Source organism: Xenopus laevis, chromosome 9_10S (genome assembly GCF_017654675.1).
Source record: "Xenopus laevis strain J_2021 chromosome 9_10S, Xenopus_laevis_v10.1, whole genome shotgun sequence".
NCBI lineage: Eukaryota > Metazoa > Chordata > Amphibia > Anura > Pipidae > Xenopus > Xenopus laevis.
Genome location: NC_054388.1, coordinates 14,757,999 through 14,771,626, shown reverse-complemented (window position 1 = coordinate 14,771,626; position 13,628 = coordinate 14,757,999). Strand labels below are relative to the sequence as shown.

Genomic DNA, 13,628 nt, shown 5'->3' with positions numbered 1-13,628 from the left:
ATCTTCTAGGAAAAAGGAGCCCTCCTATAAGATATATTAGATCTAAAGTTGGCCATACACGGGCAGATAAAGCTGCCGATATCGGTCCTTTAGACCAATTTGGCAATTTATCTGCCCATGTATGGGGGCTTCCGATGGGTCTTCACGATCGATATCTGACCACGATATAGATTGGGAAGGTTTTGTTTTTCCGCTGACTGACCAGTCGGAGCCCATTGCTCCTTGTTGTAAGGAGGGCTGAACGTTCGGATTACCCCGATATAGCCCTGTTGTTGGTGGGCACATCGGGAAAGATCTGCTGGTTTGGCGAAATCACCAGACGAGCGGATCTCTTTGTGTATGGCCAGCTTTACTGTTATTGAATATCTGACACCCAACTGCTGCATGAAGCAGAAACAGTACAGAATTTAGAAATGTTCTTATTTCAGTATGCTGAAGCTAATATTACATTTTCACGATAGTTCCCCTTTAAGTGTAGTTTACAGGTATAGGATATACTTATATGATACAATGTAAAACAGGTTGGCTTAGCATTCTAACTCAGTCTGCTTCTCTTTTAGATACCACAGACCGTGACCATTTCCCTGCCAGAAGAAAAGGCATTACATTTCGATAAATCTGCTGAACACGTTCCTGCAGGAGCAGTGATGGGCAGTGCTGAGGTTCAGCGCATGGTGCTCTGAAAATTCCGCAGAGAGCGGTTGTTGGGGCACTGCAGCGGAATTGTCTATGACACGTCCTGATATGTGACACGAGCGATGAGGTCACTGCATAAACGGGGGACAGAGCAGCTCCCACGCAGGGAGAGAAACTAGCGCAGACTATCCTGGGAGTTGTTGCTAGAGACTGGATGGACATATGACTTGTTTAAAGCTGTGTATTGCAGCAGGAGGCTGTGCATGTATGGGGCTTTACTAAGGCGAGATCATAATGGACACGCAGCCGACACCTCATACAGTATTACACAGACACGTCAGTCTGATCACGTTTTTATTTGTAAGTCTTTGAGTTCATGCTGCGGCAAAATATTTTCATGTTTTATATTTTGATTTCTTTTTATGTCTTATTGAAAAAAATTTCCTGTTTAAGTTTATCTTATTAAAAAACGAAAACTTGCTGCATACAACTGGTATGTTTATTACCTCGAATGCCGCTGCACTAGTGTGCACCACTTACTTCTGTGCAGTATGAAGTATTCAAGTGCTTAATAAGTTATCACGTGTTTAATAAATCAGCAGCAGAGCATGGGTAGAAGCTGCATAGTAGATGAGGGGTTGTTTTTTATGGCTCTACACTTACTAAGCACAATTCAGCAGGAACAGCCTCCTACGTATATTTGCTCATAGCCTGTACAGAGAAATACCATAAAACTACAGCAGCATAGGTATTCCCCTGTACTAAGCACAATTCAGCAGGAACAGCCCCCTAATTCTGCTTATAGCCTGTACAGAGAGGTACCATAAAACTATGGCAGCATAGGTATTCCCCTGTACTAAGCACAATTCAGCAGGAACAGTCCCCTGAGTTTGCTCATAGTCTGTACAGAGAGATCCCATAAAACTATGGCAGCATTAGTATTCCCCTCTACTAAGCACAATTCAGCAGGAACAGCCCCATAAATTTGCTCATAGCCTGTACAGAGAGATACATTAAAACTATGGCAGTATAGGTATTCACCTGTACTAAGCACAATTCAGCAGGAACAGCCCCCTGAGTTTGCTCATAGTCTGTACAGAGAGATACCATAAAACTATGGCAGCACAAGTATTCCCCTGTACTGAGCACAATTCAGCAGGAACAGTCCCATAAGTTTGCTCATAGTCTGTACAGAGAGATACCATAAAACTATGGCAGCATTAGTATTCCCCTGTACTAAGCACAATTCAGCAGGAACAGCCCCCTATATTTGCTCAGAGCCTTTACAGAGAGATATCATAAAATGATCTCAGCATTGCTATTTCCCTTAAATAAACTTATAATGTATCCGTAGTTGCCCTTTTTGAATTCAATTTAAATTCCATCCTTTGTGTGGATTACTTCTGAGAAGACAATACTGCGCAGGACAAAACAGTGAAATATTTTATAACATGTCGCATCTTTATTTTAAACATTCGTGTGCGGTTTTTGTTAATAAGGGCAAAGGCAAGTATATGTTTTGTTCCTAAATAATTGTGTAACTCAGTTACAATATGAAACACATTAGGAAGTTAAGTAAAAGCCAGTTATTAGTAAAGATGCAATAAAATCTTATTTCTTAGTCTCCATGTAGGAGCACTAATCTTTTAATAATCTTAACCTTATTTGGGTGTTCTGTCAGAACACAGAATTTGTGTTTATTTGCAGCTAATAACAATCAGCCATAGTTTAAAATTGTACAGGTAACAGCAATGGGAGAAACATAAACAGTAACATTTTACACAAGAGGAGGCCAACATCATTGTACAATCAGATTTAGCAACAAAAATAAACCTGATGGGTTGTGCAGGCCTTGTGTTATAGATTCCTTGCTCCAGCCATGAAAAGAGACTGCAGACCCCTCCGCACACTGTGTAGCTCCTCTTCTTGCTGTTGTAATAAAACATTAAAGGAGAAGGAAAGGTAAATTACAAATAAAGTTGTATACACTGCCCAGGAAATGGAGAGATACTTACAGGAAGTGTTGCTCTATACGTTTTCCCCTGTTTCTATAATCCAAGATCGTAATAAATTTTTTTGCAAGATGCATATAATAGAAAATCCATCCCTCTCGCTATCCAAATTGGCTCTAATAGGGCTCACACATGCGCAATTGAAATTTTGTAAGGCCTGCGCATGCGTACCATATCCTTTACTTCCCCCATGCAAGCGGGTCATGGGGGAGGACTAAATTTAGCGCATGCGCACTTCACACAGGGAGAAACAAGACATGACGCGCACTCGGCCAACATGGCGGCAGCAAAGTTTGTAAACGGCTAAAACTTCAACGGCACGGTGTCAGTGCGGGAGACCGAATTGGGCAGCGAAAGTAATGCGGTTCAGGAGAGGTGCACCCAAGCAACAATTAAAGATAGCTATAAAAAAATTCCTTTCCTTCTCCTTTAATATGATTTTCTTTCTGCCATATTCTTGAAAGATGGCTGCAGCCAGATCAACTGATCCAATTGTTTGGTGCCCCAGGCTAACAACTACATCACAACAGCCAATCATGTGCCTTGAGTGCAGATGGCAAGGTTGCATATGTAAATTGAGTTTCGTGGAGGGGGGCAATGTGAACTAGGTGTCAATGGGAAGTTTTCTATGTGGACCATATATATGGCTCGAGTAGACAAGCTGAAACGTTGAAATACATTTTTTCTTTTTTTTGTATATGAAGTCCTTGGAGTGCGGTTTGTGACCAATGATATTGTATAATATTTTTTAACCTGCACCTAGGCATTGACTATTTTTTGTTTTGAGTGCACTCACATATATAATATATACACGCTCAATTCATGCAGTTGGGGAGCTTACCACATTTATTATTTCGCCTACAATATCAAAGTTTGTGGGGGGAGGGTACATCCTCCCTTTGTCAGGATACAAAACAAAGTGCACATTCACCTTTATAGCCATAAACCCATGTATTGTGGACCATGTATGTGTGTGAGAGGCTTGGGGGGGGCAGCAAACGCTGGGCCAAGTATTGTTTTCGGTATGTGCTCAACAAGATTCTCTAAACTGCAAAATAGACATATGTCCAGTAACAGTCAGGAAAGCTTTTTGGGAAAGCCAGGGTTGGACTCAAAAAAATAGGCTATTGGCATGTCAAGTGCACCAATAAAAAGGCTACCTATGGCATCTTACAGCAACTCTGGCATTAGCCAGAATATATAGATTGCCGGTATCGGCTTTGGGAGGGGGGGGACATATACACTGTAAGATATGTGTGTAAAAATGGCACAATATTGTGTATATTTCACCAGTGTTAAGGCCCATACAAGGGCCAATAAAAGCTGCGACAGACCGAATCGGCAGCTTATTGGCCCGTGTGTGGGGCCATCCGATGGGCTTCCCCGAACGATATCTGGCTGAAAGTCAGCCAGATCTCGATGGGGCAGGTTAAAAAATCACGTTGTATCGCGGCCGCATATGTGCGTGTATGCAATCCCGTTTCAGATGCATTGTGATCCGATCGTTGGGCCCACAATCAGATCAGCCCGATATCGCCCACTTCAATGTGGGAATATCAGGGAGAGATTTGCTCGTTTGGCGACATCGTCAAACGAGCGGATCTCTGCATCTATGGCCTCCTTTAGACTGATGAATATAAAACTCCAGGGAAAGATGTGTGTTGTTGCAGCAAGCATGGCTGTATTTGTGTACTGGCTTAGGAAAAGATGGATTATGTATCCCTGGAGTGAATGGAAGAGAGCAGGGTGGGCCTTTCATTTCTTACTCCACTTAGTGTTTTGCAGCTGCCTAAGTTAGAGGTAAGTGTCTAATTGAGCAGTAGTTAAAATGAGGTGTGGGACTATACATCAGTGCTTGCCCCTTGAGACCTCCTTGAGTGGAGGAGGGTGAGTGGCCAGTGGAAACCTCCATGCACAAGAAGGAGGTGTGATTGTATATGTAGCCGGGAAAGAGAAAATGTGGTTCCCTGCTGAGCCAAGTGTTTGAAGAGATCTCCAAAGGACTGGAGAGAGGAAGAGAGAAACCCCTCCCAAGAGACGAGAGAGGATACTGTTACTTGTGTACGGTGAAAACTGTAAGTGCTGCAAAGTTGTGTTAATGTGTTCACCAATGTGGGTGTTGAACTGGGACTGTTAAGATGACCATAGACGTGCAAATATAATCGTACAAATCCTTGATTCTTACGATTTTTGGACTGTGTGTGAAGTGTCCAGACATTTTTCGTGCCATGGCGATCAGTCGTTCAGTCGATTGGACAGGTTAGGAAATTTCTGTCGGCTGCCGATAATATCTCTGCATGTATTGCCGATCTGACGATTTTCAGTGGGAGACTGTCACCAGCTTTTGTGGGACATAAACTTTCGTACGATTGCTGTCAGGGGCAGAACACGTCTGATCTGCTCTTCAAGTACTGTACTTTATTTGATCTGAATGGATAGTGACAGATCGGGAGATGGCACAGAACGATCGTTTGTCTGACATTGCAGGTAAATCTGCACGTCTATGGCCACTTTAAATCCTATGTGAAGCTAGTATGCTAAGAAGTGGATTTTGTTCCTAATAAAAGCCAGCCATTTAAACTGTGGAAGGTGGTGTCAGACTCCATTTCTGTGCTAATTCTGTGCCATGGCCTATGGTGTAAAGGTGGCCATACACGGCCGATAAAAGCTGCCGACAGACCAAGTCGGCAGCTTATTGGCCCGTGTATGGGGCCCCCCGACGGGCTTCCCCGATCGAGATCTGGCCGATGGGACAAAAAGTCCCGTTGGATCGCGGCCGCATCTGTTCGTTGATGCGGTCCCGCGATCCGACCGCCCGTTCCTCATGCGTTAGGATCCGATCGTTGGGCCCTAGGGCCCACGATCGGATCAGCCCGATATTGCCCACCTCAAGGTGGGCATATCGGAGAGAGATCCGCTCGTTTGGCGACATCGCCAAACGAGCGTATCTCTCCGTGTATGGCCACCTTTAGCTATCTGAATGTCACAACACATACCATGCAAATATAGACAGGGCAGGGTTAAAATGTAGTCACCTGAGGACTGACCTTCGTGCATTACACATTTCTCGCCCATATAAATAAGATATATTTTTTAATGCTCCAAACTGCCAATTTTCATCCGATTAAATCTCCATGTTTATCAACCTGGCTATAGAGCAGTTTCTGTCCCGATTTTAATGAATAACCTGCTACCTACTTCCTTAGCATTCAGCCACTTTTTAATGTCATAAAGGAAGCCTAAACTGTTGATGGGAAGGTATTCTCGGGTCTCAGGAACACATGAATATGGCTGCACTGCACTCTGCTGGGAGTTGAGAGATATGCAACCACAATAAGAATTTGTGTTTTGAGCCACCTCCTGCTGTTTGTGCATTCTCAGAGACTGCATGCATTATAAATAAGCAGATCTGCTTCTAAGTTACCTACAGTATAAGCAGTAGCAGTGCAGCACATATGCATTTAGTACTGCCGTGCTGTTGAATACGCTGCAGTAGAGAGCAGGAAATAATGCGACAGAGAATGGCAAATCCTTATGGCAATTTGCTATGGCTTAAATATGGCACGTGAAATGGGTCAAAGGATTAAATTACCATTTCTTTGAGAAGTCTTTCTTGAAACTGCTTCATGTCGTCTTTCATAAGATGCATCTAATAAAAACAAATAAAAATCACAGGAGAGAAGTGATTTCTTATACAGCAACAATATACCCAGCATTTTATAGACAATGTAATCAGTAATCAAAGTTCCTTGGTAACCTTAGTCTCATGATATGGTTACCTTATTCAGAAATTTGTTTGTAGATTGTGGGATGAAATCCATATGAATGCAAGAAGAAAAAACTGTATTCAGCTTGTGCCCAACTAGATTGTAAACCAATATCCCCAACTCAACAAGTTTACAAGCCATTGTACCTCAAAGACATCTACTTGTTAAGAAATTTTATTTGTTCAGTAAAAGAACTTTTTATATAGTTCTGAAAACTTAGTACAGGTATGGGACCTGTTATCCAGAATGCTCGGGACCTGATGTTTTCCAAATAACGGATCTTTTCGTAATTTGGATCTTCAACCCCTTAATCTACTAGAAAATCATGTAAACCTTAAATAAACTCAAAAGGATGGTTTGCTTCCAATAAGGATGAATTATATCTTAGTTTGGATCAAGTACAAGCTACTGTTTTATTATTACAAAGAAAAAGAAAATCATTTTTAAAAATTTGGATTACGGCCATTCCGTAATTTGGATAATGAGTTTCCGGATAACGGATCCCATATATGTATTTTAAAGGGCATGTAAAGGCAAAAAAATAAAATCCAATTTCTACTTTCTTTAATGAAAAAAAAAACACCTATCTCCAATGTGTACCATTTTTATAATAAACCTGACTTATGCAGTGAAATTCAGCCATCATTTACTTCTGTGGATAGGAATTGTCAGCTGCTCTGCAGGGAAATAATCATACCTTTGCCCCACCTTACTTCCCAGCCATGCAGAACTCAAGCAGCTTTGTTTGTTTCCCTGTAGAGCAGTTGACGACTGTGTAGAGATTTGTATTGGATTTTATTTTTGCCTTTACATCCCCTTTTACTGTTTCCAACTCCAGCTGCAGGGACAAAGATCATGGAGCCAGATTTAAACAGATAAACTGGGATTCTCATTGAAGGATTGTTTTGCTGCAGCCACTTGTTCTGCAGAGTTGGAGAAAGTTTGTATTAAACAATACAAAAACTATGAAATCCACATTAGATTACATAGGAGGACCCAGTGCAGTCTGTATATTCTGATTATTATTCAGTCTTGCTGTATCAGCTTTTGGCAGATATTATTTGACTTGTGCTATTTTGATCATTTATGACGATCCCTAAGCAGCCCAGATCACACTGAGCATGTGCACAGTCTTGGTCTTGCAAAGATGTTTAACAAAGTTACAAGATGGTGACCCCCTGTGGCCAACTTTGAAAACATAAATGATTTGTTTGATTAGGCTTGTGGTGCAGTAAGTTCATGTTTATGTTTAGTATACAAAATACAGCATTTCTAGCCTTAATCTATTTTAGACTTTACTTGCCCTTTAATGGCTGAGAAATACATTTAGAAATCAAGAACCTCTAGAAAAACTATACCTCAGAATTAAAAATGTCTTCCTCGTATTCCACATTCTGAAATGTGTTATTCTCAAATAAGGATCTGAGCTGATGGATTCTATAAGAAACATAATAACTCATTTATAGTGATTATTATTTTTGTAATGACCGCATATTCTATAGTGTCCCAATGGTTCAAACAGACCCTATTCGCTTACCTCTTTTGTTCATTCTGATGATATACACTGAGCGCTTGCATTTGATTTTTCCAGAAAGCCTGAAAAATACATGATTCATGATTAAGAAGACTCTGATGGTAATCTCCTATGTAAAGTAAATAACTCAGAAGGAAGTGTTCCCATTCTAAGTAATAGTGCGGGCAATTATTAATCATGCGTGCAACATGAGGGATGTGGGCAGTGTGATTTATACATTGTGCAAATGGCTGCTGACCATACAGAGGTTCAAGGACAGAAAGGAATAAATTCTGAAATTTAATGGGCTTCCATCTTGTCACGATCAGGCAGTAAATGGTCACATGCATCAGTCTTGGTGGAATGAACTCTTTAGATTTGATAGCCAGGCAAGGAGCACACTATAACATCAGTAAAACTAAGCATAAGAAATGTTGTGTATTTATAAAATCCCTACTGTAAAATCCTTTTCCATATTTTTCAGGGCCTGAGAATCTTTTTCAAACTTTTCAATCTCTTCTATGATGGTTTGTTGGAATTGGTCCAGGCCCTTTATTCTAGAGCAGAAAAGGTTCAAATTATTCAAAAATATAACAAGAATTTTCATAAACACAGAAAAAAAAAAAATGGATCTTTACAAACCTGAAGTCTCGAACCTGCACCCCCAAAGATGTCACATGGTGCTGAACTGATTTTAGAGACTGTTTTGTGAAAGAATCCATTTTTCTGGAACGGTTCTACAAAGACAAATATAGTCTGTTTGTAATCTGACAATAATTGGGTGTGTCGTAGCACAGGCCTATAAAACTGCACAACTGGTTTAGTAGAAGTAGTAGTTTTTATTTCTAAATTAAACTGCATATAATTCCCTCTACAATATAAAATTTATTCCAGCAAGTGTATTTTTTTTAGTTGTAATATTGGTGTGTAGGTGCATCTCAGGTCATTTTGCCTGGTCATGTGCTTTCAGAAAGAGCCAGCACTTCAGTATGGAACTGCTTTCTGGCAGGCTGTTGTTTCTCCTACTCAATGTAACTGAATGTGTCACAGTGGGACCTGGATATTACTATTGAGTGCTGTTCTACCAGGGAGCTGTTATCTTGTGTTGGGGAGTTATCTGGTTACCTTACCGTTGTTCTTTTGTTAGGCTGCTGGGGTGGGGGGAGGATATCCCTCCAACTTGCAGTACAGCAGTAAAGAGTGACTGAAGTTTATCACAGCACAAGTCTCATGACTGGGGGCAGCTGGGAAACTGACAATATGTCTAGCCCTGTGTCCGATTTCAAAATTAAATATAACAAAATCAGCTTGCTCTTTTGAGTAATGGATTTCAGTGTAGAATTCTGCTGGAGCAGCACTAAAATGTTTTTCCCAATTCAGTATCCCTTTAAGGTGGCCATGCACATAGAGAAATCGACAAACGAGCGGATCTCTCCCCGATATGCCCACCTTGAGGTGAACGATATCGGGCTGATCCGATCATGGGACCTAGGGCCCAACAATCGGATCATAGCAGGCAGTCGGATTGCAGGACAACATCAACGAACACCCCTGCAGGATCGTCATCTGGCCAACTGTCAGCCAGATATTGATCGAGGAAGCCTGACAATATGTCTAGCCCCATGTCAGATTTTCAAATTAATTAGATATAAAAAAAAAATCTGTTTGCTCTTTTAGATTTCAGTGCAGAATTCTGCTGGAGCAGCATTATTTAGATTTTTTTTTCCCATGACCGTATGTATCCCTTTAATGCAACATGACAAGTGCAAAGACATAACACTTTAACTTGGGTTACTCTGTGCAGCTAAACTTGTGCGTGAACCCTACGTAGTGATCCGTGTGCAGCCTTAAGCTCCCCATAGACGCGACGATTCTTCTTGCCGAACGACAAATTTTAGGGAAGTCCGACCAATCCTTCAAAATTATCGTGAGGTTAGTGGTATGTGAACGATCGTACATCTTACGATTTTCCGGCCGACATCTGTCAGGAAATTGATCGGCCAGGTCAAAAAATCTTTGTCGGTCCCAGTGCAATCTCTCTATGTTTGCAGGGCCAAGCAGGCAGCTCCCCTTTGTTTTCCTGGCAAATTGGTCTTTTTAGTTGATGGTAAATTCGTACGATCGTTCCGAGAAGATCGTGGTCTCACGATCAGGATCTGATCTTTTAAAAATCTCAACATCTATGGCCAGCTTTAGCTAAGGCAGAAGTGATGTGTACATGTCCTGTTATGTGGCATAAATAAATCACTTTGTTCACATTTTTGGAGTGCTGCTGGAACGTTTCCCTTCAGTGAATATTTAAGCTGCGTAGACAGGGCTACAGCTGGCACCCAACGCTACAACAAGCGGTAATAGTGTTACTCTATATGCTTGTGTACATTCCCAAGCTGAACTATAGGTTTAAAAGTCATTGGCGTGCCATTCACAGTGCTCTGCTTGGAAGCACATTACTGCTTAATCTGCACTAGCACATAGAAGCTCCTGTAAAACCAATTAATGCTACACTTGCACTAACACTGCCGTGACAACAATCCCCAGAGAATCAGCACAATCAGATAATACTGATTATCCCTGAGCAGCAGGTTATTCCTCACCCACAGAACAAACTCACTGAACTTCTACCAGATGCATTTGGTGATTCTTAACGCAAATGAACAATTAAAAATAAGAATGTTAAAGGAACAGTAACCCCAAAAAATTAAAGTGTTTTAGGGTCTGGCCACACGGGCAGATTCGGGGAGATTAGTCGACAAATCTCCTCTTCTTTGCGGCGACTAATCTCCCTGATCTGCCTTCCCCCGGCTAAAATGAATGCCTGGGGGTAGGCACTTGGAGCACTTCAGAAAACTAAGCGCTCCGAGTGCCTGTCCCCAGGCGATTTGTATTTTATACCTGGCGGAAGGCAGATTGGGGAGATTAGTTGCCGCAAAGAAGAGATTTGTCGCCTGGCGACTAATCTCCCCGAATCTGACCGTGTGGCCAGACCCTAAATGTAATGACAATATAATGTAGTGTTGCCTAGTACTGGAAAAAAAATGGATGTATTTGCCGGAAACCCTAATATAGTTCATATAAACAAGCTGCTGTGTAGCCATGGGGGCAGCCATTCAAGCATAGGATAAACAATACATAACAGATAAATTCCAAAGAATCCCGCTGTATACTACTTTTTTTTAGCTTTGAATGGCTGCTCCCATGACTAAACACCAGGTTGCTTATATAAACTATAGTATAGTTTCTGAAGCAAATACACCAGTTTTACCAGTGCAGCACAAATTACCAGTGCAGCAGTAAATTATATTTTCATTACTTTAAAACGCTTTAGATTTTTCGTGTTCCTGTTCTTTGAATTGAAATTTGTATTGTTGATGGTCGTAATATAATTAAAGGAATAGTTCACCTTTTAGTTAACTTTTAGGGGCAAATTCACTAAGCCCCGAAGCGCCTAACGCTAGCTTCAATTCGCTAGCGTTGGTCATTTTCATTACTTCGCAAATTCACTAACGAGCGCTGGCGTAAATTTCCTAGTGTTACTTCGCACCCTTACGACTGGCGAATTTTTGCAACGGACGTAACTACGCAAATTCACTAACGCGCGCATTGTACTGAACGCTACCTTTTACGCTCAGACCAGGCGAAGTGCAATAGAGTAGATAGGGATTGCTTCAAAAAAAGTTCACATTTTTTCTAAGTCCCAAAAAACGCTGGCGTTTTTTCTATATTATGGGTGATAGGCTGAAAAAGATTGAAAAGTTTTTTGGGGCTCCCCTCCTTCCCCCCTACATTTCCTAACTCCTGGCAACTTAACTATACAGTGGGCACATGTGTAGGGCAAAAAAAAAATTTTATTTGCTGTTTTGAAGGTTTCCCAGGCATTTGTAGTATGCAAATTAACCATCGCTAGCGTAACTTCACTTTGCTTAGCGAATCAACGCTAGCGCAACTTCGCAACCTTACGCTATCCCTGAGCGCAACTTCGGATTTTAGTTAATTTGCGGAGCGCTGGCGAAACTACGCCTGGCGAAGTGTGGCGAAGTGCGGCGAAGTTACTCCTGGCGCAACTACGAATCTTAGTGAATTTGCCCCTTAATATGTTATAGAATGACCAATTCTAAGCAAATTGGTATGCATTGTTTATTTTTTTTATAGTTTTGTAATTATCTGCCTTCTTCTTCTAAACCTTTCTAGCTTTTAAATGGTAGTCACTGACCCTCATCTAAAAAAACAAATGCTCCGTAAGGCTACAAATGTATTATTATTGCTACTTTTTACTCTTCTTTTATTCAGGGCCTCTCCTATTCATATCGCAGTCTCTTTTTCAAATAAGTTGATGGTTGCTAGGGACATTTAGATCCTTGCAACCAGATTGCTGAAATTCAAAACTGCAGAGCTGAGGAATAAAAAGCTAAATAACTCAAAAATCACAAATTATAAAAAATGAAAACCAATCGAAATTGTTCTAGAATATCCCTCTCTACAAAGTTATTAAAATTTAAATGTAAGTGCCAAACGCAGGTTGGGATGCAGCATGTTGCATTTTACATGTCTGTGTTTAAAAAAAATGTCAAGAAATGTTAAAACAAACACTTTAACGTACCTGCACCTTTCTAGTAAACTCCCTGCTGATTTGCTGGCAGATTAAGCCTACTTCAGCTCCACTCTCTTCCCAGTTATCCAAGCCTGTATTGGAGGCCTCATTTCCTGACAGTGTGGACAGGGTCTCTGAACCTTACATATGCAAAACAAGTAATCTGTCATGCGTCACATTTTTAAGTGAAACTCTTAAACTATTTCCATTGCAGTTCAGTTAAGATATGTCTTATTTCCTAATCTTAATATTATGGAAATACATGTACTATTTATAAAATAAATAAGTCACAAGAACAAAGCGTAGCTAGAAATTGCACTTTCTCACCTCTGCAGGTGCTGATTCCTTTATCAGGAGACTGAAACAGTTTTCGTGGAAGTAGCTTGCGTTTTTTGTGCTTCCCACGGAATCCCGTATTTTCATGTTCATCGCATTCAGGGTTTATGTCATCATGGATGCTGAAATCATTGTGGTTTCGCTTCAGGCTTTTCACTGTTTTAAAACAGTACACTAGGACTTTACTTCTGTTATTTAACTCCTGCTACAGTTGTGAAAGAATATATATATATATATATATATATATATATATATATATATATATATATATATACACACACACACACACCAAACAATGAGCTGGTGCACTCAAAAATCCAATAAATGCCTGGGCCAGGTAGATATCAAGAAAAGCAATAAACCGCACTCACGGGTCTTTTTTTAGTGCATCAAAAAAATCATAGTTTATTTCTGTGTGTGTATATATATATATATATACAGGGCCGGACTGAGAATTAAAATAGACCCTGACATTTCAGTTACACAGAGGCCCAATCAGGCCCCACCAGCCCACTAAATACTGACTTTCTATGGCACCTTATAGCAGCCCCTCTGGCATTTGCCAGAACCCACAGATTGACAGTCCGGGCCTGTATATATATATATATATATATATGTATGTATGTGTATATATATATATATATATATATATATATATATATATATATATATATATATATATATTTTTTTTTTTTTTGCTTTCACGTGGGCTTATTGTGTGCCCCGAACATTTCTCTGCTGCACATTTGTATTCATACATATGGTTAGGAGCTGCT

General features: G+C 40.6%; 3 protein-coding genes across 9 annotated transcripts in view; 2 read left to right on the top strand and 1 right to left on the bottom strand.

Moving 5' to 3' along the window:
* Window positions 1-1,121, top strand: part of phactr3.S (phosphatase and actin regulator 3 S homeolog) — an 81,568-nt gene extending 80,447 nt beyond the window's left edge. For all 3 annotated transcript variants that reach the window (XM_018238239.2, XM_018238237.2, XM_018238238.2), the window contains exon 13: window positions 561-1,121. In XM_018238239.2, coding sequence (XP_018093728.1) covers window positions 561-576 — 16 coding nt within the window. In that variant the 3' untranslated portion in view covers window positions 577-1,121. The remainder of the gene's footprint in view (window positions 1-560) is intronic.
* Window positions 1,122-1,953: 832 nt separating this feature from the next.
* LOC108702633 (synaptonemal complex protein 2-like) overlaps window positions 1,954-13,628 on the bottom strand; it is a 60,152-nt gene continuing 48,477 nt past the window's right edge. For 2 of the 5 annotated variants that reach the window (XM_041578159.1, XM_041578160.1), the window contains exons 37-44: window positions 12,844-13,008; window positions 12,526-12,656; window positions 8,571-8,665; window positions 8,386-8,485; window positions 7,953-8,011; window positions 7,774-7,852; window positions 6,241-6,297; window positions 1,957-2,565 (exon numbers count right to left, since the gene is read on the bottom strand). In XM_041578159.1, coding sequence (XP_041434093.1) covers window positions 2,494-2,565; window positions 6,241-6,297; window positions 7,774-7,852; window positions 7,953-8,011; window positions 8,386-8,485; window positions 8,571-8,665; window positions 12,526-12,656; window positions 12,844-13,008 — 758 coding nt within the window. In that variant the 3' untranslated portion in view covers window positions 1,957-2,493. Of the gene's footprint in view, window positions 2,566-6,240; window positions 6,298-7,773; window positions 7,853-7,952; window positions 8,012-8,385; window positions 8,486-8,570; window positions 8,666-12,525; window positions 12,657-12,843; window positions 13,009-13,628 lie in introns of all 5 variants that reach the window. The other 3 variants (XM_041578162.1, XM_041578161.1, XM_041578163.1) reach the window with 3 other exon arrangements.
* Window positions 4,190-13,628, top strand: part of LOC108702630 (protein FAM217B) — a 70,501-nt gene continuing 61,062 nt past the window's right edge. The window contains exon 1 of the mRNA XM_018238231.2: window positions 4,190-4,723. The gene's annotated coding sequence lies outside the window, so the exon portion shown is untranslated. The remainder of the gene's footprint in view (window positions 4,724-13,628) is intronic.